The sequence below is a fragment of the Elephantulus edwardii genome, unplaced genomic scaffold (genome assembly GCF_000299155.1).
Source record: "Elephantulus edwardii isolate Elephantulus edwardi_28Jun2011 unplaced genomic scaffold, EleEdw1.0 scaffold00228, whole genome shotgun sequence".
Classification (NCBI taxonomy): Eukaryota; Metazoa; Chordata; class Mammalia; order Macroscelidea; family Macroscelididae; genus Elephantulus; species Elephantulus edwardii.
Window position 1 is genome coordinate 2,285,300 of NW_006399978.1, and position 22,063 is coordinate 2,307,362.

Below are 22,063 nucleotides of genomic sequence, written 5' to 3' on the forward strand. Positions count from 1 at the left end.
GTGGGCCTGCAGCCTCCGTATGCACCCTGCTTTTTTTGACTCTTTGTCCAACCCTAAAGCCAACTTTCTCCTGTTCTTCCTGTCATCTGCTCCTATCATCAATGCCAGAAGCCCTAGGCCTGGTGATCAGAATTCAGCGCCAGGGACCTCAGATGGGCTCTAAGACTGTGGTTCTTCCTCTACCCACCCAGTGTTGACAGCTTGCGGTGTGGCCAGGTGTGTGAGGACCTGCAGTCAGAGCCGCTGCCGCTTCCCCTCCCGGACGTCTGGCCCCTCCCAGCTCCTGTCTTCCAGGTGACCACAGGTACGTCGGGTGTCAGCCACACACACATTCACCTGGGAGCTGGACTCGTTCAGCAATCACAGTGCTGCCTGAGACCCCTGGTTGGTAAAGGAAGCTGGTCTTGCCCAAAACACAAGTCCTGGGCGGCTGGGAGCATTTGAAGTGCTTGAGAGACTGCTAACTTTTGTTTAATTTCTATTTAAACCTCCTGGGTCCTTGTGCCTGGGGCTAATAATAGCCTAATGTGGGTGTGGCATGGCCTTATATTGTTTCTTGCTCCAGAGGGTGTACTCTTGATCAAGCCCCTCCCAGTGGACCCCCACTAGGCCAGGCCTGACCCCGCTCACCCGCCTCTCAGTCCTCGCTGAGTGACAAGAGGAGGCAGGAGGACTGGCGGTCAGCCTCGGGGAAGAAAGGCAGTCAGCCCCAGGCAAGGAAGGTGGTTTCCAGGCAGTTGTGTGCTCCTCTTCCAGGGTCAGTGTTCCCTTCTGTCCCCTAGCAGCAGCATGGCACCCTCCAGCTCAGTGGTGACAGCAGCAGAAAAGAAGCCACCCCTGGACCCCACTGGGGGCCGGGAGCTCAAGTCCTGGCGGGTCCTGGTGTTCTGCATCTGCTTCTACGGCTTCATGGCACAGATGCGGCCTGGGGAGAGCTTCATCACACCTTTCCTCCTGGGAGACAAAAATTTCACCAAGGAGCAGGCAAGTGGCTGGCTGAGATGAATCTCATGGAGGGCAGGGGGGAGTTGTGGTTTGAATATGGGGTTGTTTTTTCACCCCAGCATCACTGGAGCGAGTGGCTGATCTTTTTCTCTACCTTACGTGAATCTAAAGCAGTCGCAGTTGGAGAAGTCAGGTGGCGACAAGGTTATGGAGCTGGCTGGATCCTCATGCAGCCAAGCTAAGGATTCAGGGTCTACCTTGAGGGTCATTCTGAGGAAGAGAGCTAGATGTGAGAAGTGCTTCCGTGCTGTTCCCTCTGCCTCCTCACCTCGCACACCCCCCATCCTGTTCCCCAGTGCCCTCCGCATCTTTCCCCTCATTCTCCCCACTTACTCCCTTATCCACCCCCCCCACCCCCCGGCACGTGTACATCATCTCAGGCCTTAGACAGGAGGAGGCCAGGCAGGTCCTGACCCTTGGAGCCTGTCCACATTCCAGGCCCCATGTCAGGCTCCGCAGGGCTCTTGCTTCAAGCAGAGACTTAGGCAGCTGTTGGATAAGAAGATTATTGCAGGAATGTTCCTTCTACTTGGTAGTAGGACAAAGGTCCCACTGAGTCTTTTCAAGTGAGTGTGTGTGGGCCTCAAATCCCAGGGCAGGAGTCTCACCCAATAGATTGGGCTAACAACCAACTATCCAGACTACCCTTTTCAAACTTGTGTTTTTGCAGTGTTTGTCCGCAGTGGCAATCACCTTGACAACCCACCCCCGACTCCCACCCCCACCCCCGTTTCCTTGTCCTTGTCGTGTCTGAAAACATGCCCCTGCACTACCTGCCCCGAGCACTGATCCAGGGCTCCTCTGAAGCTGGGATGGGTCCAACACTCCTGCCATCTCCTTCAAGCTGCTCACTGGCCCCTGTCTCCCATATTCCTGTGCTACCCAGGCCCCTGCGCTTTCTTGGCCTGCCCCTGCTTTGCCAGGCTGGACTTGGCTGCCACCCCACTCAGGCTCTGGGGTTATTTAAATCAAACTATAGTTACCATGGAAATGGGGAATGTCCCATCAGAATGGCCCCCTGAAACGTAGAAATCCTGACGTCTGACATGTCATGCTTTTGAGGCCATCCCAGTGCGTCAGGGTACACTGGTGGTGTACTTGAGTTGTTTGATAACCCAAAGGCTGCATATCTCTGTGTATCATTCAAATCCAGAGGTTCCTTAAGAGAAAGATGGGCAGTCTCTCCTCTCTGTTTGATTCACAGCCTTGGAAACCCAATGGAGGCTTGCTATGAGTTGAAACTGTGTGGCCATGAGGGAGAGCTGGTGGCCTAGTGGTATGAAGCTATGTTGCTGTCCCAAAGGCATGCAGTTCAAATCCACCAGTTGCTCTGTGGGACGCGGATGGGAAGTCTCCCCCTTCGCAATTTACTGCCTCCAAAACCCTGTTGGAAGGCAGCTGTGGGTCGATTCTGACTCAGCACTCAGCAACAATGCCAGTGAGTTCTTAATTTAGCCATGATTTTATCCACTGAGTTCTGCTTTGAGACTCACGTTTAACCACCCCACCCCCATTCACCCTGCACCTAGAAGTACCCTGTGGAGGCCTGCAGGCTGTGCTTTTCAGGTTCTGGTCTTGGACTAGTGAGCAGTTTGATATGAGGAATGATGTGCAGCCCCTTTACCCCCTGTCAAGACCCTTACAGAACCTTTCTGCCTTCTTCCCAGCCTGGTGGGGTGCTCTCTCTGCTCAGTCCTTGGGGGTCATGTGTGTGTCTGACCGTTTGTCCCTACTCTAATTTCTCTGTTTCTGTTAAGCCCTGTTTCTGTGCATTCTCCCATCTGTTCCCATATGACCTATTGTATGATCGTCCATGTGGCTGTCCACAAGGTCTGTGCTTTGTAGCTCACAGAGGCATCATCATGACTTTACAGCCTCTTCAGGGGAGTCACTTCCAGGAGATGTCCTCCAGCACCTGCCCTGTGAGCTCATGGTGCAGCCCCAGGCCTGCCCCCCCGCCCCAGGCACCAGGAAACCATCACAGGCTTAGTGAAGGCAACTGCATGCTGTCCTCGGCCCTTAACACCTTTACTTATGGGTTTTCAGGACACCTGTGACCTGGATTGAGTCCCCTGTGCTTCCCATACCCCTCTCTTTGTTTGAACCCACCCTCTTGCCTTCCCTAATCTGCATGGCTTCCTTCTGCTCCAAGCTCTGGTATATGGCATCAGTGCCATGGCCTCGCTGTTATTCCTTCCACCCAGACCCTTTTTGCCTCGCTCCCAGCATCCACCCACCCGGCCACAGCACAGGCTCCACTCTGCCTGTTTTGTTTGTTTTTGATGTAGAATGTCTTGCTGTGCTGCCCACAAGTCTTCCAGTATCCCCGAAGGCCACCTACAGTCTCACAGGGAATCCCCTCCTTCCTGCCTGGAGCCATTTTAATGTAGATTCAGCATTTTGAGCTTTCCTTAAACCTGTTAGGAATCAGCCAGTGAGAGGGCGTATGGAAAGTGCTTGGTAAGGCTGGGCTCTGGCCAGTGAGATTTCTCAATATTCCACCTGAGGTGATGGGTGCCAGACAGATTGCACATCCTCAGCAGGTCTTCTGAGCATAAATGTCTTGGTCAGGGTCTTCACAGAGCTCCCACCTTGTCTGTCTGCCAAGTCCAGTGGGGAGTAGAGCTTGGGGCTCTTCAGAGCAGTCCCAGTGTCACTTGGGGTGAGTACAGTGCTCTGTGTCTTCCGAGATCAGGTTTTATGACATGTCTCCCCAGGTCCTTCCCCCAGGGTGTACAGCCTCTGCCCCTCCTTATTCCATCCACACTGGGAGCCAGGCCATTTGAATGAAGAAGCTTGGAATCCAGTTCACACTCTTCCAAGTATTACAGTTGTGAGGACTTAGATGGGTGATTCGATCTTATGCCGTGTGCAGTGCCACATCCCCAGCAAAACCTGGCCAGCACCCCAAGATCAAATGTCAGCATCTCTCCATCCAAATCTATAAGCAACTCTTGGTAAACACATAGATAGCACTGAAGACCTGAGTAGCAGGGACAGTGCTCTCTTGGGTCTCCTCCAGGGGTCAGAGCACTGGACTTAATGTCATGTTCAGTGTACTGCTCTTAGGCGCTCCTGTGGCTGGGCCCTCCTGTGACTGTGCTGGTGTGGAGTAGGGGTGGCAGGGGCTCTGAGAGCATCCCGCCCACCTGCTCCTGCGTGGCTGCAGTGCCAGGCTTGCGGGGTTGAGGTTGAATCAGAGTCTGCAGAGCACCCGGCTGACTGGCTGCACACCAGGGAGCTGCTGGCATTCTCAGGCCAGGCATGTGCACGCCTGCTGATGTGGATGAGGTGCGGTACCACTCTTGACTTTGCTAAGAGGCAATTCCACAGGGGAATATTATACTAAGAGAGAGATCATGAGGTCACGTAATGATGAGCCCTTATTTCTACTTTAGGGAGCTCTGAGTGGAGCTGCTCACGCAAAGGCCATGCCCTTAGGGATTTGAGTCCCATCATCTGCTCTTAGGAGAAAGTCCCCTCCTGTAAAGCTCTACAGCTTTGGAAACTCAATGGAACATCTCTATGAGTTGGAACCGACTTGATGGCAAGGGAGTTTTTTGAGAAAGTCTGTTTTAAAGCGTAGAGGAAGCAACATTCTTAATTGATGTGTGAGGTGAAACTCCAGGAGCCTTCAGACTTGGTCTGTCCACCCTTTATCATTTTAATTCTCAGCTGCAAGGGTGTGAGGAGGGCATTCAAGATACTCACAGACTCTTGGGGGTGCCATGCACTCGTATACCTCCTGCGATTGTCCCCTGTGCCCAGCTGTTTCCTGCTGAGAAGAGCTGGAAGGGGCTTCAGTGGGCAGATGCCTCCAGGCTGCTTCTTTGTAAATTAAAGTTGGTCCTCAGGGGCTGACCTAAATGCTGCCTATGTTGCCTCCCCGTGGAGATCAGAACCGCAGCTGCTGACAGCATCCTGGTAAGGTCCCCCACACTGGCACTGATGGGAGCCTTCCTGGCAGAGCAAGGCTCGCCGCCTGCCAAGAACCTTCCTCCACACCGGCTGCGTGATACTCCGCCCAGGCCTGACCCAGAATTTTATTCCCAACAAAGGGCTCAGACTGGGGTTCCCAGGGATCTTGGGGACTGGCCTTGGCTCCTGGCCTCACAGGCGCTGGTGTGTACAGGGAATACCCTAATGCGCTCTGTGTTGTTTGGTTAGCGCTAATGGGCTCACCCTTGCTTTCCGCAGGGCTGAAGATTTAAGGAGACGTGCTTGGCAGGTCAGCTACGCAATATGGGGGCTAAGCCACCCCCCGCTTAGATGTTCAAGCTGGCTGAGCTTACTGGCTCCGTCAGACAGCATGCCTTGATGCCTGCACACTCCCAGAACACGTTAAATGAGTAGGGTGATCTGAGCAGCCTCCACTGGCCGCAGGGTGGTGGGAGATGGGGGTTGGCACAGCCTCTCTCGCTTGCTGACTGCACTGCTGCTGGTCCGAAGGCTCATCGTCAGGTCTTCGGGTCCCCGTCGTAGGAGGGAGTCAAGCTGAATGCCGCAAGGTCATGGACTTACCCATTCACAGGTCACCAACGAGATCACGCCGGTGCTGTCCTACTCCTACCTGGTGGTCCTGGTGCCGGTCTTCCTGATCACTGACTACCTGCGCTACAAGCCGGTGCTGGTGCTGCAGAGCGTGAGCTACGTGTCCTTGTGGCTGCTGCTGCTCTTCGGCCACACGGTGCTGCACATGCAGTTCATGGAATTCTTCTTCAGTGTCACCATGGCCGCCCGCATTGCCTACTCTTCCTACATCTTCTCTCTCGTGCATCCTTCCCGCTACCAGCGTGTGGCTGGCTATTCAAGGGCCGCCGTGCTCTTCGGCGTCTTCACCAGCTCTGTGCTGGGCCAGACACTCGTCTCTGTGGGCCATATCTCCTTCGTCACACTTAACTACATCTCTCTGGGCTTCCTGACCTTCAGCCTGCTGCTCACCCTCTTCCTGAAGCGTCCCAAGCGCAGCCTCTTTTTTAACCGCAGTGTTCCGGTGGACCGTGCCACTGTGCCCTCTGAGCTAGACCACATGGCCCCGGGCGGCCCTGGCAAGCCGGCAGGTGGCAAAGTCAAGCTCACCCTGCTGGCAGCCTGGCAGGACTCGGTACTTGCCCGTATGCTCCGTGAGCTAGTTGCCAGCCTGCATCTGCCACAACTTCGCCTCTGGTCCCTCTGGTGGGTCTTCAACTCTGCCGGCTACTACCTGATCGTCTTCTATGTGCACATCCTGTGGAACGTGTTGGACCCTTCTGCAGTCTACAATGGCGGGGCGGATGCTGCCTCAACTCTACTGGGTACTAACACCACCCCAAGGACCTGCTGCAGCCTGTAGCTCCCACAACTCTGGAGGCCCCGTAATGTGCTATCTCCCCCAGGGGACCCTGTCTGTAATGTACTATCTTCCCCAAGTGACCCTGGGGAACCCCATAATGCACTGTCTTTCCCAGGCATCCCGAGGGACCCATAATGTGTTGTCTCCCTCCTGTGATTCTGGAGGTCCCCTAACACACTATCTCCCCTAGGTGCCATCACCTCCTTTGCTGCAGGCTTCCTGAAGATCCGCTGGGCCCTGTGGTCCAAGCTGGTCATCGCGAGTGTCACAATCACCCAGGCTGGCCTTGTCTTCCTCATGTTTAGCACCAACAACATCTGGGTCTGCTACACCACCTTTGTGCTTTTCCGTGGCGCCTACCAGTTCCTGGTGCCCATTGCCACGTGAGTCAGACGTGGGCTTGGGTGAGGCCTGTGAGCTCCGGTGTTCCTGCCCCCAGTCTGCCGTAGCCACATTAGTGCCTAGATGACCATGCCCTGCAGGTATACAGCTGGTGGGCATCCTTGTGTAGAAGGGTGGCTTCAGGAATAGGTGGGAGATGGAGGGGTGGTGCTGCCTGAGGAGCTGCACCCTGATTCTGGAGGGAAGATGTGACACCAGAAGGAAAGGGAGCCCTGCATGCCTTCAGCCAGGCACAGTGCCCACTGTCCATCACTGGCTTTGCGCCTGTGCATTTGAGCCTCCTGCCATGCCCTCTTGTCTCTTGCCATAGTTGCTTGGCATCCAGGGCTTCTCTAGTACCAGCTGGCTAGACTGCTAGGGCGTGGGTCAGGGACACCAGGGACCAGGAGTAGCGTCAGGGACATTGCCAGACTGCCTTCACACTGAGGTTGTGCTGGGATGGTGTGGAGTCCTTTCTTCCCAGCCACCCTTCCTGTTCCCAAGTCCCCCAGCCTGTGCTATGGAGTCAATCCTGCTGACTTGCTCTCAGGCCAAGGCCTGTCCTGGCTTTGCCCTGCTTCCTCATGCATGGGAACAGTGCTCACACCACAAGGGACTGCTGTCTGACCTCATCAGGGCTCCCCGATAGGTGATTGCACTTGTGCCTCACATAACTCAGGACCTGCCTGCACCCTAGTGCCCAAGGACATCTTGCATAGCCTGCTGACTGGCATACCCGTGCTCTAGGACCTTCCTAAGCTGCATGCCTGCACCCCTAGTGCCCAGGGACATCTTGCATCACCTGCTGACTGGCACATCCGTGCTCTAAGGCCTTCCTAAGTGTGTGCCTGCATGCTCCAGGACTCCTGTCCTCTTTTCTGTACCTGATGTTTTGCTTCCAGCCAGGGCACCTTGGGTACCCACACTTGCTCTGTCCATTCACCCCAAACTATTTCCATTAGGCCCTCATCCAGACTAAGAAAGGTCAGAGTGTGCGTTCACATGCTTGGCATGTGCTTTAATGTGTGCACATGCACTCAGACATGTGGCATGATGCTCTCAGGTGCACAGTGTGTATATACACCGTGTACATACAATTTAGACTCAGATGCACATGCATGTGCCCACACATGTAGCATGTGATCACAGGGACCCAGCATCCCCTACATCTCCTCCATCACCTCCATCCTCCTCAGGGATCCCTGCAATTGAAAAGATCTAGCCACCCAGTCCATCCTACTCCAAGGAAATTTGCCTTGTTGACACCCTGCCTCCCTTCCCACATTGACTGTCTGCTCCTTGGAGCACCTTCTGGACCCCACACTCATCGCAGTGGCCCTCTCTCCGTGTGTCCTCCAAGTTCATTCTTTAGCTCTATGAGTGTCTGCAGGCTCCTGACCACGCAGATCTTGCCCTTTGGTGTTGACCCCTCCACAGCCCTCAGCCCCCACCCTTCCACAGGAGGGGTCAGGCATTACTTGAGATGTCCCCTTCCCACATGGGAGTGCTGGTGTAGGCATATGACTAAGGAAGGTGTCAGAGCACAGACGGGGTTCATAGGCTGTCTGTCAGCCCAAACGTTGGTATTGCTCAGTTTTGTTCCCCTGCCAAAGACCATCTTCTAACACCCCCCCACCCTTTGGCATGTCAGTGACCTGCCCTCCGAAGCCACTCTTCCCTGGACTCACCCAGCTCAATGCCTTACCCTGCCTCCCCCTCTGCCTTGCCCCTCTTTGGCCTGTCAGTGTTCAGTCCAGCCCTCTCGCACCCGGAGATGCACTCACCATTGTTGCTGTTCACTCTCTTGGTCTATTAGAGTAAAGCTGTAAATGTTTTTGTAGTTCGAAAGGTCACAGGTGCCCATTGTAAAAGCATCTGTGATGATCCAGTAAAGCATAAAGGAGCAAACAAGAGATTGAGCTCCTGTCCAGGATCCTGATGCTGGTTCTGGAGTTTGGGAATCTGTCCCAGCATTTCAGACATCAGATTCCACATGCATCCCTGCTGTTCCCACACTTTGAGCAGTTCTTCATCAAATGCAGATGCCTTAGGTTCCTCTTGAAAATGACTGAAATGCAAGTCGATCTTGTGTCCTGTAACAGGCAGCACTGTAGAGACTATTCTCACACCTATATTTTTCATCCCATATTCTGAGAGTTACCTTCAGATGGATCCTGGGACAATGGGCAATCATTGGGCATATGCTTTTGTGAGGGGCTCTCAGAGTGCTCTGTACTCCAGGCCCCTCTCCCAGAGAAGTACAGTTTCTTCCCCACTGCAGTGGTGGGAGGCCCTTCCTACCCCCTGGTCTACTTTTAAAAAATTACTTGGAGAAAGGCTCTCTTATTTATTAGATAGTGATTTCCCTCCACCTCCCTGTTATTTGAACATACCATGGAGCACCAGGAGAACAAATAGGTCTGTTCTGGAGAGGATGAATCAAGTTTCTCCTTGGAAGCTAGGATTTTGAAGCTCCATCTCACATACTTTGGGCATGTGGCCAGGAGAGACCAGTCCTTGGAGAAGGACATCATGCTTGGAAGGGTGGAGGGACAATGAAGGAGAGGAAGACCCTGGATGAGATGGAGTAACACAATAACTTGGGCAATGGGGGTAGGTGTGTTGGCATCAGTGAGACTGTCTCAGGGCAGGGTTCAGACCTGTTGTACATAGGGTTACTGTGAGTCGCAGGCAACTCGATGGCACATAGTAACAACAACATTATTTTTCTGTGTTTTTGGTGATAAGTTAGATGCAATTTAGGTTCCCATTTAACATTCTTTTACATATTGGTCAGTGACATTGGTTAATTTTTTTACAATGTGTCAATGTCTCAGTATTTCCATTCTACTTGTTTTCTTTATCTGCCTTCTCAGCCCCCCCTCCCACCCCTTACCTTCTCATCTTTGCACTAGGCCATGTGTTGGCTGTCCGACCTGTATAGATGATTATTTGAAGGAGCACACTACTGACTGGTAATATTGTTTATTTAATAAGCCAGTTTATTACTTGGTCAAAAAGTGATCTCTGACAGTGGCTTTTCATTTACATTTGTGACTGGCCTCTTCATATCTTGTGCTTTTTTCTATGAAATAGTCTCTTTTCCTTATTTCTCTACCTGTTGGGTATGTGAGGATAGGCATTGCTGTGGGGTTGTCTGTAGCTCATGCTGAACCAGCTAAAAGCAGAACCAGGCCTTTCTTCCAATGTGCCTCTGACGAATACAAACTTCCAACTTTGTGTTAAAAGTCCAGTGCCTCTCTGCGCTGGGCAGAGACTCCATTAGAAGGAGGATGGCAAGGGAGCTCTGGTGGCCTAGTGGCAAGAAGCTGTACTGCAATCCCAGAGGTGCGTGGTTTGAATCCACCAGATGCTCTGCCAGAGAAGGAGGGGCCATCTCCTCCTGTACCAGTCAGATCTGATTTACAGTACACACACAAAATATAATAAAATAATTAAAAAAAAAAAGAATGGCAACTGCCTATCACATAGGTGACAACTGTCTCCTCATTGCTTCTTGTACCTTTCACGTGGAGTGATTGCCAGCCATGTGACATGGTGTGGTCTCTTACGACTTGTCCCCAAGTCAGAGTTAAGGGACCTTGGACAACAGTCTGCCCTAAGGTCAGCTTCATTTGTTGTTTCAGCTTGGCATTTTTCTTCTGCTCTGCTTGCCTGTGTATTCTAGTATTTCATACACTTACTGCTAATTCCTCTGAGACTCTAAAATGAAGATCTGACAGTGAAAAATTACTTGGCCTCACAGCATTCTTTTTATCGGTGTTTTTGACTGTTTAATTGAAAGTTTAGAATAATTTTGATTCGGTTACTGCCCCCAGATTGTAGGAGGAGGAGTTTTTTAGCATATCCCTGCTGTTGTTTTTTGCACGCATTTAGTGTACAAAGCTTTGGCAGCCTGGAGTGCATCCCCAGCCCCCAGGGAGAGGTGTTGAATCCTGTTGTAGTCAGCCTTGGTCAGAGTGGCAGAATTGGGGGCAAGAGAGCACCAGAGGGACCCCCGGTGCTCATTCCAGGACTGTAGAGGCTCTGGCCACCACCGCCAGAGGACACTTTCCATGTTGTAATTCTCAGAGCTCCCTGTCTTTCCTTCCTTAAATCCTGACTTCTGCCTTTTGTTCTCCATTAAGATTTCAGATTGCATCTTCTCTATCAAAAGAACTCTGCGCCTTGGTCTTTGGAATCAACACATTCCTTGCTACTGTCCTCAAGACCATTATCACCGTCATTGTGTCAGATAAACGGGGCCTGGCGCTCCAGGTCCAAAAGCAGGTAGGTTGGGCTGGGCTGGGTACATTCCTCCAGGGAGCCAGTAGGGTTCCCTGCATCTGCAGAGCCAGCCAGGTCCACAGCTCCAGTTTGGAATGAGGGTGTGCACAACTCCAGGTGGGCTTGCTGAGATTGAATTGGCGCAGAACTGATAAGTAAGTAAGTTTGAGCACATGCTGGTGGATTATATCAGAGAAAGAAAACAGCAAGAGGAGGAATGTGTTTCTTCTTTCCCTCATTGGTGAGAGAGGGATTCCTGCCCGAGGGCTATGGGGATAGCCAAACACGTGCACCTGACGCAAGACAGCGGAGAGGGGAAGCTCTATTGGTCACATTTGCTCCTAGCCCAGAGGAGAGCACTGCACCATGCAGGGCCTCACAGAGGGCTGATCTGGGGGTAAACTGAACAGACAGGGTGATGGGAGGCAGGCTTTGCATTAACAAGAGGGCAGGGTAACCTGCCCACTGGAAACTGAACTTGGAGATGATTGGATGCACGGTCTGGTCTTGCAATAAGGATGGTTTACCTTCTCCACCATGGTAGCATGAGGAGAGACACTTGCGGTTAGGTCATTTGAGGCCCATCAGATGTCGGGTCTCAGATGTTAGGACAGCCCTTAATACTGCTCCTTGATTTCAGGTTTGAATGGAAGTTGGGATGGGAAGGGATGGTGACAGTGAGCACTGCCTCTTCCTGTCCCGCACCAAGGCTGCATGTGCTGCTGCCTCTTCTTGGGCCCAGGTTTGCCCACTGAGTCTCATCTGGTCAAGTACAGACGCCACCAGCTCCTGAGAGCCTGAATTGCCCCCTGCTCATGGACAGTGGCTTGTGTGAGGAGGATGGAAGGGTCTTTTCTCAGAGACACCCCAGGAAAGCCCACTGTAGGCCTAGCCCTAGCAGGGCTGTGGCCCTCTGACTTTGACCATGTGGTTACTGAGGGCCTCTCAGAGGTCTTGCATGCCCCTTGCCTCTCTTTGTGGCAACCTTTCATGGAAGAGGAGCTCTACCACCTGGCGGGCTCTTCAAAGGGCAAGACTGACCTGTGCTCACTCCTCCCTGTGGTGCTGTGTGTGGGGACCCCTTCACAGTGGGCTTCAGGGGTCCCCTTCGGGTTTGATGGGAAGGAGGCTGTCTTCTGAGACAGCCCCTGCCCCCTTTCCATGTGGTGGTATAGCCAGGCCGCACGAGAAGGCATGAAGCAGGGACAGATTAAGACTGTGGGTCCTGGCATAGCCCTAGGCCACCTGTGAGGATTAGCATCAGGTCAAATCGAAGTGACTGGGAGAAAAAAAAACCACCTCATTTTTGCTGGCTGGCTTCATTTCCAGGTTAAAAGTAACTCAAGGAGTGAGGTGGCTTGTTCATAATTAGAAATGCTGATGGTGCCAGAAGGGAAGTAACGGCAGCGCCTCCTGCCTCACCCCTTCCCTTGTGCTGCACTGTGTGCACGTGGTGAAAGGTGTGTCGAGTGACGGGTGAGCGAGCCTGAAGAATGTGGGAGCAGGACAAGTATGTGGGGACCGTGACCTGGGGGATCTCCTGATTTGCCCTTTTATGTTTTTAAAGGAAACTTTGTTGGTGCTGTTAGTGGGTGGTGTCAAGTCTAAGAACTCTGCTGTTGTTGTTGTTATGTGCCATCGAGTCGCTTGCGACTCATTTTTCCTGTCGTTTTTTAAAAAGTGCTGTAGTTTCACATTTTATATTTAAATCTGTGATCCATTTGGAGGTTTGTGTAAGATGAGAGCCTTAGGTCAAGGTGTCCTTTTTTTGGCTATCAGATTACTATATTACCATTTGTTGAATATTGTTAAAATATTTAATATTATATGTGTTTTTTCCATTGAATTACTTTTGAACCTTTGTTTAAAGAATAAGGTAAAGATGTCTGTTCTTATCACTTTCATGGTGATTTTCCCCCCCTCTGGTCACTTTCTGAGTTTTCTAATCTGTTCAATTCATCTTTTCATCTCTTCTGCTAATAGCACATTGTATTGGTCATGTAGCCATAAGTCTTAAAATTGGGTAAACGGATTTCTCTAGCTTCTCCTATCAAAATTGTTTCAACTCTCCTAGTTCCTTTACCTTTCCTCGTAAATTTTAGAATGAGCTTTACTACCAAAACAAACAAACAAACACACAACTTATTGGGATTTTGCCAAATATCTTGTTAATCCTGTATATCAATAGTGGAAGAATAGTTGTCTTACTCTACCAAGTCCTTCAAGCCGTGAGCATGGTCTAGCTCTCCTTTTATTGAGATCTGTTTTGATCTCAGAGTTTGGTAGTTTTCAGCATACAAGCTATAGGTATTTTGTCAGACTTATACCCAAGTATTTACTTGTATCGTATTTATGTTTCTAGTGTCTGTACTTTTTGCTGCTCTAGTGACATCGTCACAGCATGTTGTGCTGCTGACCAAAAGGTTGAGCATCTTTTTGAGCATCTCTGGTGGTTTGATTCCATGGGAGCGGCTCCATGGGAGAAAAGGGGCAGTTTCCTCTCATTAAGATTTATAGCCTCGGAAACCCATTGGAAGGTTGCTATGAGTTGGAATTGACTCAATGCCAGTGAAAATGAATGTGTTCCTTGCTAGTTTGATGGTTAATATTATGTGTCAGTTTAGCTGGGCTATGGATCTTGGTGTTATATAATTACTCTATTTTGTGATCTGATGTAAGGGCAGTTCCGTTGGGGATCGGGCCTGTATCCCAATATATGTGGATGTTCTGGAAAAGCCCTCATCTTAATCTTGCATCTGACATAAGCCAACCTGAACTGCAGATTTTGGGATTTGCCAGTTCAAGCAACACTTTTGGATATATTCGAGGTTGTATGTTCGTTCTCATGGACTTGTTTTAATTTTCTTCAGCTTCCATTTGAACTTCCACAGAAATAATTAATACTCTGTTCCCTAGTCAGTCTCTGGCCTTGTTTTGGCCTTTGCTGTTGAGCTTCTCCATTGACTCTCTCCAAAGGTGAAGTCAATCTGATTCCTGTGTAGTTCATCAGGTGAAGTCCATGTGTACAGTTCTTATTTATCTTTTTAAAATATGTTATTTGTAATGAATAAATTATTGACTGTATAAAATCCTATCATTCAATCTCCAACCTCATTTCTGTCACCAAAGCCATATTTTCCAACTTCCAGCCCTTTGTTTCCAACTTTTGCGTTCCATTCACCATTGTTGTTAATGCATTCTGACTGAATGTTTGATCAATTTCAGACTGCAAAAAAAATTGGTAGAAGTCTTCAATTTTTTCATCTTTGGTTTTAGTGATTGGTGCATATATTTGGTTATATTAACAGGTCTTGGATGCAGCAAGTATCCTGTCAGTCACAGCATTGTTCTTCAAGATAGATCTTGAAATGTTCTTATGACTATGAATGTGACACCATTTTTTGCCAAAAGAATAAACAAACCTGTCTTGGAAGAAGTGCATTGAGGCTGCTCCTTAGAAGCAAGGATGGTGAAATTTTATCTCAGATACTTTGGGCATGTTGTCAGGAAGTCCAGTTTTTGAAACAGACATCATGCTGGGAAAGGTGGAGAGTCTGTGAAAGAGACAAAGACTCTCAATGAGATGAATTGACACAGTAATTTTAACTGTGATTTTAAGTGGGCTCAGGCATGTTAGAGATTGCGAATATGGTGCCGGATAGGGCAGTGTTCCCATCTGTCGTTCGCAGGGTTGCTATGAGTCATACTCGAGGGCACTAAGCACAGCTATATGAGAAGTAGCTCTGTGAACCAGCAGACTGCTATCTCCTCTGCCATTTCTATGTCCTTCAGCCCCTGCAGCCACATGAGTCAGGAGAAGCCTCCAGCTTGGCACCTGACTCACAGATTTGGGACTTGCCAGACTTCACAACTATGTGAGCCAGTTCTTTGAAATACATATATAATAAATATGTGTAGGAATCTCTCATATCAAAGTAATTAAAGCACTCACTGCTAACCAGGTGGTCACAGTTTGAACCAGTAGTCACACTAGGGGAGGAGATATGAGACAGTCTGCTTCTGTAAAAAAATCCCGACCTTGGGAATCCAGTGAGTCAGTTCTCCTATCTTTCAGGGTCTCTTTGAGTTGGCGATCAACTTGATGACAATGGGTTGTATATACTTTCATATTATGTATGAATTTTTTTTTCTTTCCCCACTGATTTTACTCCTACAGAGAACACAGTCTGAGACAGAGATTGTGCATTTCTACGTGTGGAGGCCATTCTCTTACACACACATAAACAGGGCTCTCAGGGAAGAGCTCACCCAGAGAGGACACTTGAGCCAAAGACCTGGAGGAAGTAAACTAGACAACCAAGTGCAAACAGTGATCAAGCAGTACATTTCAACTACTCCCCCCTCCGACTAGTTTATTTAAAAAATTCAAATACAAATTTGAACAATTTCAATTTCCCTTAAACCACACCCCCCCATCAAATTGTACAACCCAATGATTAATTCACTCTTCTCCCTGCACATCCACATCCCTCTGCTTCCAGCCTCTCCCACCCTCTTGGAGCCTTATACACATTCTACAATAACTGTTTTATACAATATTTATCCTTATGTGATGGAGTTTGTTCACTCAGCATAATGCTCTCCAGTCCCTCCCAAGTTAGGTAATCATTTACAAAGTTATTGCTCCTGTGTGCTGCATAGTATTCCATCATGTGAATGTACCATAATTTCTCAATCCATTAATTTGTGGTTGGAGAGTTGGGCTATTTACACAGTCTTGTAATAGTGAATAATGCTGCTATGAACATTGCTGTACAAATCTCTATTTGTGCCTCAGTTCTCATTTTCTCAGGGTATATTCCAAGTAGTGGAATAGCTGGATCATATGGAATGTCTGTGTTCAGCTTTTTGAGGAAGCGCCAAACTGCCTTCCAGAATGGTTGCACCATTTTACAATCCCACCAACAATGTATAAGTTCCTTTCTCACCACATCCTCTCCAACACCTATTACTTGCTGCTCTGTTAAACTTTATCACTCTTACTGGAGTGAGATGGTACCTCATTGTGGTTTTGATTTGCATCTCTCTTATTGCCAGCGATTTGGAGCATTTCTTCATGTGTCTGTTTGCCATTTGAATATCTTTCTCTGAAAATTCTTTCCATGTCTTTTGCCCATTTTGTAATTGGGTTATCAGTCTTTTTCTTGTGGAGGCCCAGGAGTATTCTGTGAACTTTTGTGATAAGACTCTTGTCTGAGATGGTATTACCAAATGTTTGTTCCCAGTCTGTAGGTTTTCTTTTCACCCTGTTAGAAAAAGGTTTTGATGTGCACAGAGATTTAATCTTTAGAAGGTCCCATGCATCAATTTTATCCTCTTTAGATTGTGCATTTCTGGTTGTATTTGGCAGTTTCTTTATACCTTGGACTAGCGCTTCTAAGCTTGATCCCAGTTTGCCTCTTATGAACATTATGGTCTTGGGCTTTACTCCCCAGTCTAAGCAGTACATTTTTAACATCAAACATTTAGGTTCCGTTATCAAAATTATTTTAAATGTGCTTTTTCCTGTTTAGAAATTTAAAGTCTGTAACTGAGACTAAATTCTGAAATTTGAAATGACAGCTTATTTGAGAAATTGACACATTTCTTAAAGGACAAAGCCTCAAATCTTTAGTCTTAAAAGTAAAGAATATCTTGGTGAGCTCTGGTGGCCTAGTGGCAGGAAACTGCACTGCAATCCCAGAGGTGTGTGGTTCAAATCTACTAGATGTTCTGCTGAAGAGGGAGGAACAATCGCCTCCTGTACCAGTCAGATCCAATTTGACAGTACACACATAAACTGAATGAATGAATAAATAAAAATTTTTTAAAAAAGTAAAGAATGTCTTATATTTCCTTGCCATGATTTAACATGCAACATTTAGTATGTGACAGAGCACTTTTTAGAGCCTGCTTTATCTGTGGTAAAGAAATGAATATACATCTCAGCTTTGTAGCCACTTTTATTCCCCACGTCAATCTTTTTAGCACCCAGAGAACTCTGTAAACATTTCTCCACCAGAAAGGATACTCCTGCAGTGAGGGTGTTATCACCTTCCCTCAGCAAAGGAGGTCTGACACCAATTCACCATTTTCTAAGATAGAATATAAGATTTTAGAATAAAAACAATTACACTCAAAAGTTCAAGTATTTTATGTTTTCTTGAATTTGTCCAGCTTTTCTTATTGATAGTGAAGTCCCCCCTTTCTGCACACAGACTATATTGTTCTACTTCCTAATGGACTGTATGGTTCCTGATGATAAATCTGCTGTCATTCTAATGAGGTCAGCTCTGATGTCCTGATGGTATGAAGCTGTACTACCAACCCAAAGGCGCTCAGTTTGAGTCCACCACTTGCTCCAGAGGAGAAGGATGGGGCAGTCTCTTCCCATGTGATTTACAGCCTTTGAAAACCTACTGGAGGGTTAGCTCTGGGTCACTTTAAACTTGATGGCATATAACAACATTATTTGACTGTATGGTTTCTGATGATAAGTTGGCTATTGTTTTTCCACTAAGGTATCATTTTTTCCCCCTCTGCTTTCAGTGTTTTATCTTTGTTCTTAATTTTCAGAAATTTGTATATATGCTAAATGTTGGTGTGGTTTTCTTTGGGTTTATCCTGTTTGAGAGTCTTTATTATTTCTTAAAGTGTTTTTCAGTCTCACCTTCATGTTCTTCTCTTTCTGCATCTCAAGTGACATGAATGCTATATCACTTGTTACAGTACCACATGGCTTAAATTCTGTTCATTTATATTTCCCTAGTCGATTTCTTTTTCTGTTGTTCCACGAGTAACTTATATTTTCCTATCTTCCACTCACTGTTTCCCCTCTTCCATTCATTCTGCTGTTGAGACCATTCATTGAGTTTCTTTTTTCGATTATTATTTTAATTACTTTTACATGCAGTTCCTATGCAGTTCTTCTTTATCTCTTCTCCTTCCCTGAGACTTTGTGTTTTTAATTGATTAGGAGTGTTTCTGATTGCTTGTTGACTCTCTCATTGCCATAGAGATGAACTGACCAGCTGATACTCCAGTGGGTTTCTGAAGACATAAATGGCAAGGCAGGAGATCGCACATCTTTCTTTCTTGGAGCTGCTGGAAGAGAGGCATAGCCTTTGGGTTAGCTGTGTAACTCTCTACAGGCTACATACTTTAAATTGATCCTCAGAAAATTCTCTGTCATCTTAGTGTTGACATCTATTTTCTCTTAAGTTTGTTATCTTTCTGGTTTTTGGTGCAGTCTATGATTTTCACTTGAAACACAAACATTTTGAGTATTGAACATTGAGATTTTGCAGCTTATTTAAACCCTCTGTTTTATCTGGCTTTTCCTGAGATCCCTCTAGCAGGAGAGGGGGTGGTGTCACCTCTTTTCTTTTAGTTGGAGGTGGAAGTCCATAGTTCCCACTTAGCTTCTGTTGATGCCCAAGGGAAGAGACTTTTCTTACTGCTGGACAAAAATGGGGATTCAGAGAATGGGAGTTCAGTCTGCTCTGTGGATCTTCCCTTCTCTCCTCCATACTTCCTCCCGACTGGGAGGGACAGGGGTGCCTATCGCTGCTTTCCACCTGGCCTCCACTGACTCTGTGGGTGGCGTCCTCATTACCGCTGGCCTGTGGTGAAAGTTCTGCTTCTCCATTAGACCTCCTCTAACTTCACCCCTGCAGGGAGCAGGCCAGACACCATGCTAACCCTGTGTGAGGGCAAAAGTCCAGGTTCCCCACATGGTGTCCACTGATTCTTCATGGTTCACTTCATTTCTGCCCAGCAGGGATGAAAGTCCGGGCTCCTTGCTTGGCCCTCCCTACCACCAGCAGGGGTGTGGGTACCTCGTCAGAGCTGATGAGGTTGGAAGTCCAGGTTCCACACTTGTTCTTGGGGGTGTGGGTGGTAATGCAGTTACAAGTCTTCTGTCGTGTTTGGCTGGAGTAGAGCAGTTATTGTCTGAGTTCTCTTCTTGCGCTGCCTTTTTCCGGCCCTTTGGCCACAGTGAATAGGTATTTTTTTTTTGGATCTTTTTGTTGCCAGCTTCTTCTGCTCCGTGTCTGGGTAATGAGGCAAAAAGAACACCCAGGCACTCACTAGCATGCCATTGTTGCATCCTGCGATCCCTAACCAGTATGCTGTTTTTTCTCCACCTTTCACAGTCTTATACAGAATGTCAGGAATTTTAGTTTTACTCAGAGGAAGAAATCGTTTAAAGCAGGTGGAACCTGTTTCCCAGGAAGTGAAGTCTCATAGTTTGTTTCCTGAGTTTGCTTCTGAAAACAAACTTTTCTTGAAGCTGAGGGTGGCTGCAGAGATTTTGAACAGGATTCATTCCTACTTCTGGCCCACAGAAGCCTCAGGTCCTAAATTATACCTAACCTCCAGGACCTGCTATCGTGGGACCATGTCCTATATCTCTCTGGTGTACTCAGGGACATATCCCACCCCTCGCTAAAATCCCAGTAATATGCTCCAACCTTCCCTGGTATCCTGAGGACCTATCCTTCCTGCTCCACTGGTCGCCACTGGATCAGGAGGAATACGGGCATTCTGACTCACTGGGTCTGTGTTCTTTGTATCGCTATTGCAGTTTCCCCTTTGCTCCAAGGAGGAAGTAACAAAAAAATCCAAAGTCTTTGGCTCAGCAAGTGAGCTGAGTCTTGGGTGCTTGGAGAGTAGGGCTGAGGAAGGAGTAGACCCTGGCCTCCCAATGAGGCTCTCTTCTACTAGCTCAGCATATGGGGACTTCCTGACACTTATACAGCACCTGGGTCCTCAGCGCAACCACAGGAACACCACCCGCAGAGTGCACATTTGAGGACACACAAAATTAGCAAAAGGGGCTCAGGGAGAAAGTGAAGACACTGTAAATGTGGAGGAGGAATGGGGATTCCTCTTCTGTGGGGGTTTTGGGAGAGCAGGTGTGTCGGTGTCTCAAGGCTGCACAGGCTTCTATGTCCTCATGGTGGGTGCTGTGGGACCTGTTCCCGCTGAGGAACTGAGCTGTCATATGTAGGACTGACCTTCGTGCCTGCCCTGGGCCCTCCTACCCACCTACCCTCTCTCTTGCAGTTCCACGTCTATTTTGGATACTTTCTGATGCTGTCCGTGGTCTACTTCTCGGGAGCTATGCTAACAGGCTTGCAGCACTACCGCCAGAGCCGTCACCAGCCCCTGCCCTTGACCCAGGAGATGATGAGCCCAGCAGAAGACAAGGCCACACAGGTGCTGACTGTGCAGGACAAGGGCCTTTGCAGCCTGGAGGCCACTGCCGTGACGACAAAGGAGAGTGAATTGACACCAGGACCAGCCACCTACGAGCAGTGCCCACTGCCCGAAGAGAAGGCCTGAATTACCTGCTGGACCTCTAACATGAAAGGCTGCACGCCAGGACCCCAGACGTGGAAGGCCGTGTGTGGACCAAGCCAAGTCTCAGCATTTCAAATGGGCTGTGTCCCCAGCCAGCTGGCATCATTGGGCTGGACTCTATTGTTGTCTAAATCCATGGTTCAATTTGTAGAACCAACAGCTAGTGGGGACCTCAGTGGGTGGCCTTCCCATCAGACCTCGAGCCTTCCCTGTGATCATCGTGGCTGAGCTGCCACAGTTGAGGGCCCCTTGCCCCACACACCCCAGCATGCAGCTCTGTTCATGGTATAAAGCCTTCTAAGGTCCCTTAGGACAGTTGACCTTGCCACACTGATCCAGGCTGCCCCTTATCTGGAGTGGTGGCTAGGCCCCGTGGCCTCACCCCATAAAATCCCGTGAGTCTCTAAGGGTACACAAAGGGCCCTAAATGCACTAGCTCTTCATACGGTGTCCTGGGCGACCAGGTCAAGAGTGGGAACTGAAGCTGAGAAACAGGGCACTGGACCCCAAACCCCTGGCCTCAGCTAAGCTGTGACATTTCCAGGTGTCCAGGTGCTTATACTTAAAGTGATGCTGTTACTTTTTTAAAAACAACTTACATAAAATGGATGAACTATGCTCTGTGTGCCTGGTTCTGAGGAGGGATCTGTCGGCGTTGAAGTGGAAGCAGATGTGGCCCTGCCTAGGAGACGGCTCCTCCCGTCACAGGGTCTCTCAATCTGTCCCCTCAGGGAAGATGGATGGGGAGGCTGGTGTGTCCGAGCTTGGCCCTGCTGTGTGCTGTAGGCATGTTCACACACATGCACATGTATTTGTGAACCCCATATGCTCACATCTTTGCTAGCACACACGCACTATGTGCCCTCACTGGCACATTAAGGAGTTCATTTCTGCACCCCTGGCAGATGAGCAGTGGTAGCTTTGCTTGGTGTCCAGAAGACCCACAGCCCAGAATGTACACATCACTGTACCTGGTTTGGAACCATTTGTGCTGTCCCTTAAGATCAGATCATGTATTCACTCTTGTTCCTGTTGAATCAGAAGCAACTCATAGCTGAACCTCCAACAGGTTTCCAAGCCTGTCAATCACATGAGAGATTACCTGGCTCCTGTGGAGGTGCTGGGCTAGTGGACTTGAACCTCTAGAGGGGCGTGGCCTCTGAGTTGACAGCATAACACCCTATGGACCGCACCACCAGGGCATGTAAGAGAATATGGTAAATTATCCATCAGAGCAGTCTTGAGCTTCAATTCCAACCTGGGTTGAAGGAAGGACCAGGAATGACTTTGCCACATCTGTGCCAGGAAACTGCGCCTCCTGCCCCATCCCCCCCCACCCTACCCCCCGCCAGCCTCAGACAAGGACCCTATGGATCTGGGTTTGTCCCGGGTTCTGTCCCTTCTGTACTATCTCACTCTTCCAATCCTGAGAAAAGGAGTGATGGCAGGGACAGAATAGAGGCCAGCAGCTATGCGCCTGGAAGTTCCCAGGTCTGCCAGGTAAGTGGGCATCTTAGGGTTTGTGTTGGCTGCACATGGGGCAATGGTGGTTGAGTGGAGCCCTCTCTAATGTAGCCCCTCATGCGAAGTCTAGGCGTCCAGCATGGAGAGGTGGGCCTCTTCGAGTACCCCTCCTGACCCAAACTCCAGGCTGCAGACACTTCCTCCCTAGATGCTCTTCCCAGAAGGACT

The 22,063-nt window shown here is 48.9% G+C and overlaps 1 protein-coding gene across 1 annotated transcript; it reads left to right on the plus strand.

Moving 5' to 3' along the window:
* Positions 1-789: 789 nt before the first annotated feature.
* SLC19A1 (solute carrier family 19 (folate transporter), member 1) lies at positions 790-20,353 on the plus strand. The gene is made up of 5 exons (XM_006898408.1): positions 790-984; positions 5,537-6,299; positions 6,528-6,720; positions 10,867-11,008; positions 20,075-20,353. The coding sequence occupies exons 1-5, from the start codon at positions 790-792 to the stop codon at positions 20,351-20,353; spliced, it is 1,572 nt and encodes a 523-aa protein (XP_006898470.1).
* Positions 20,354-22,063: the final 1,710 nt, after the last annotated feature.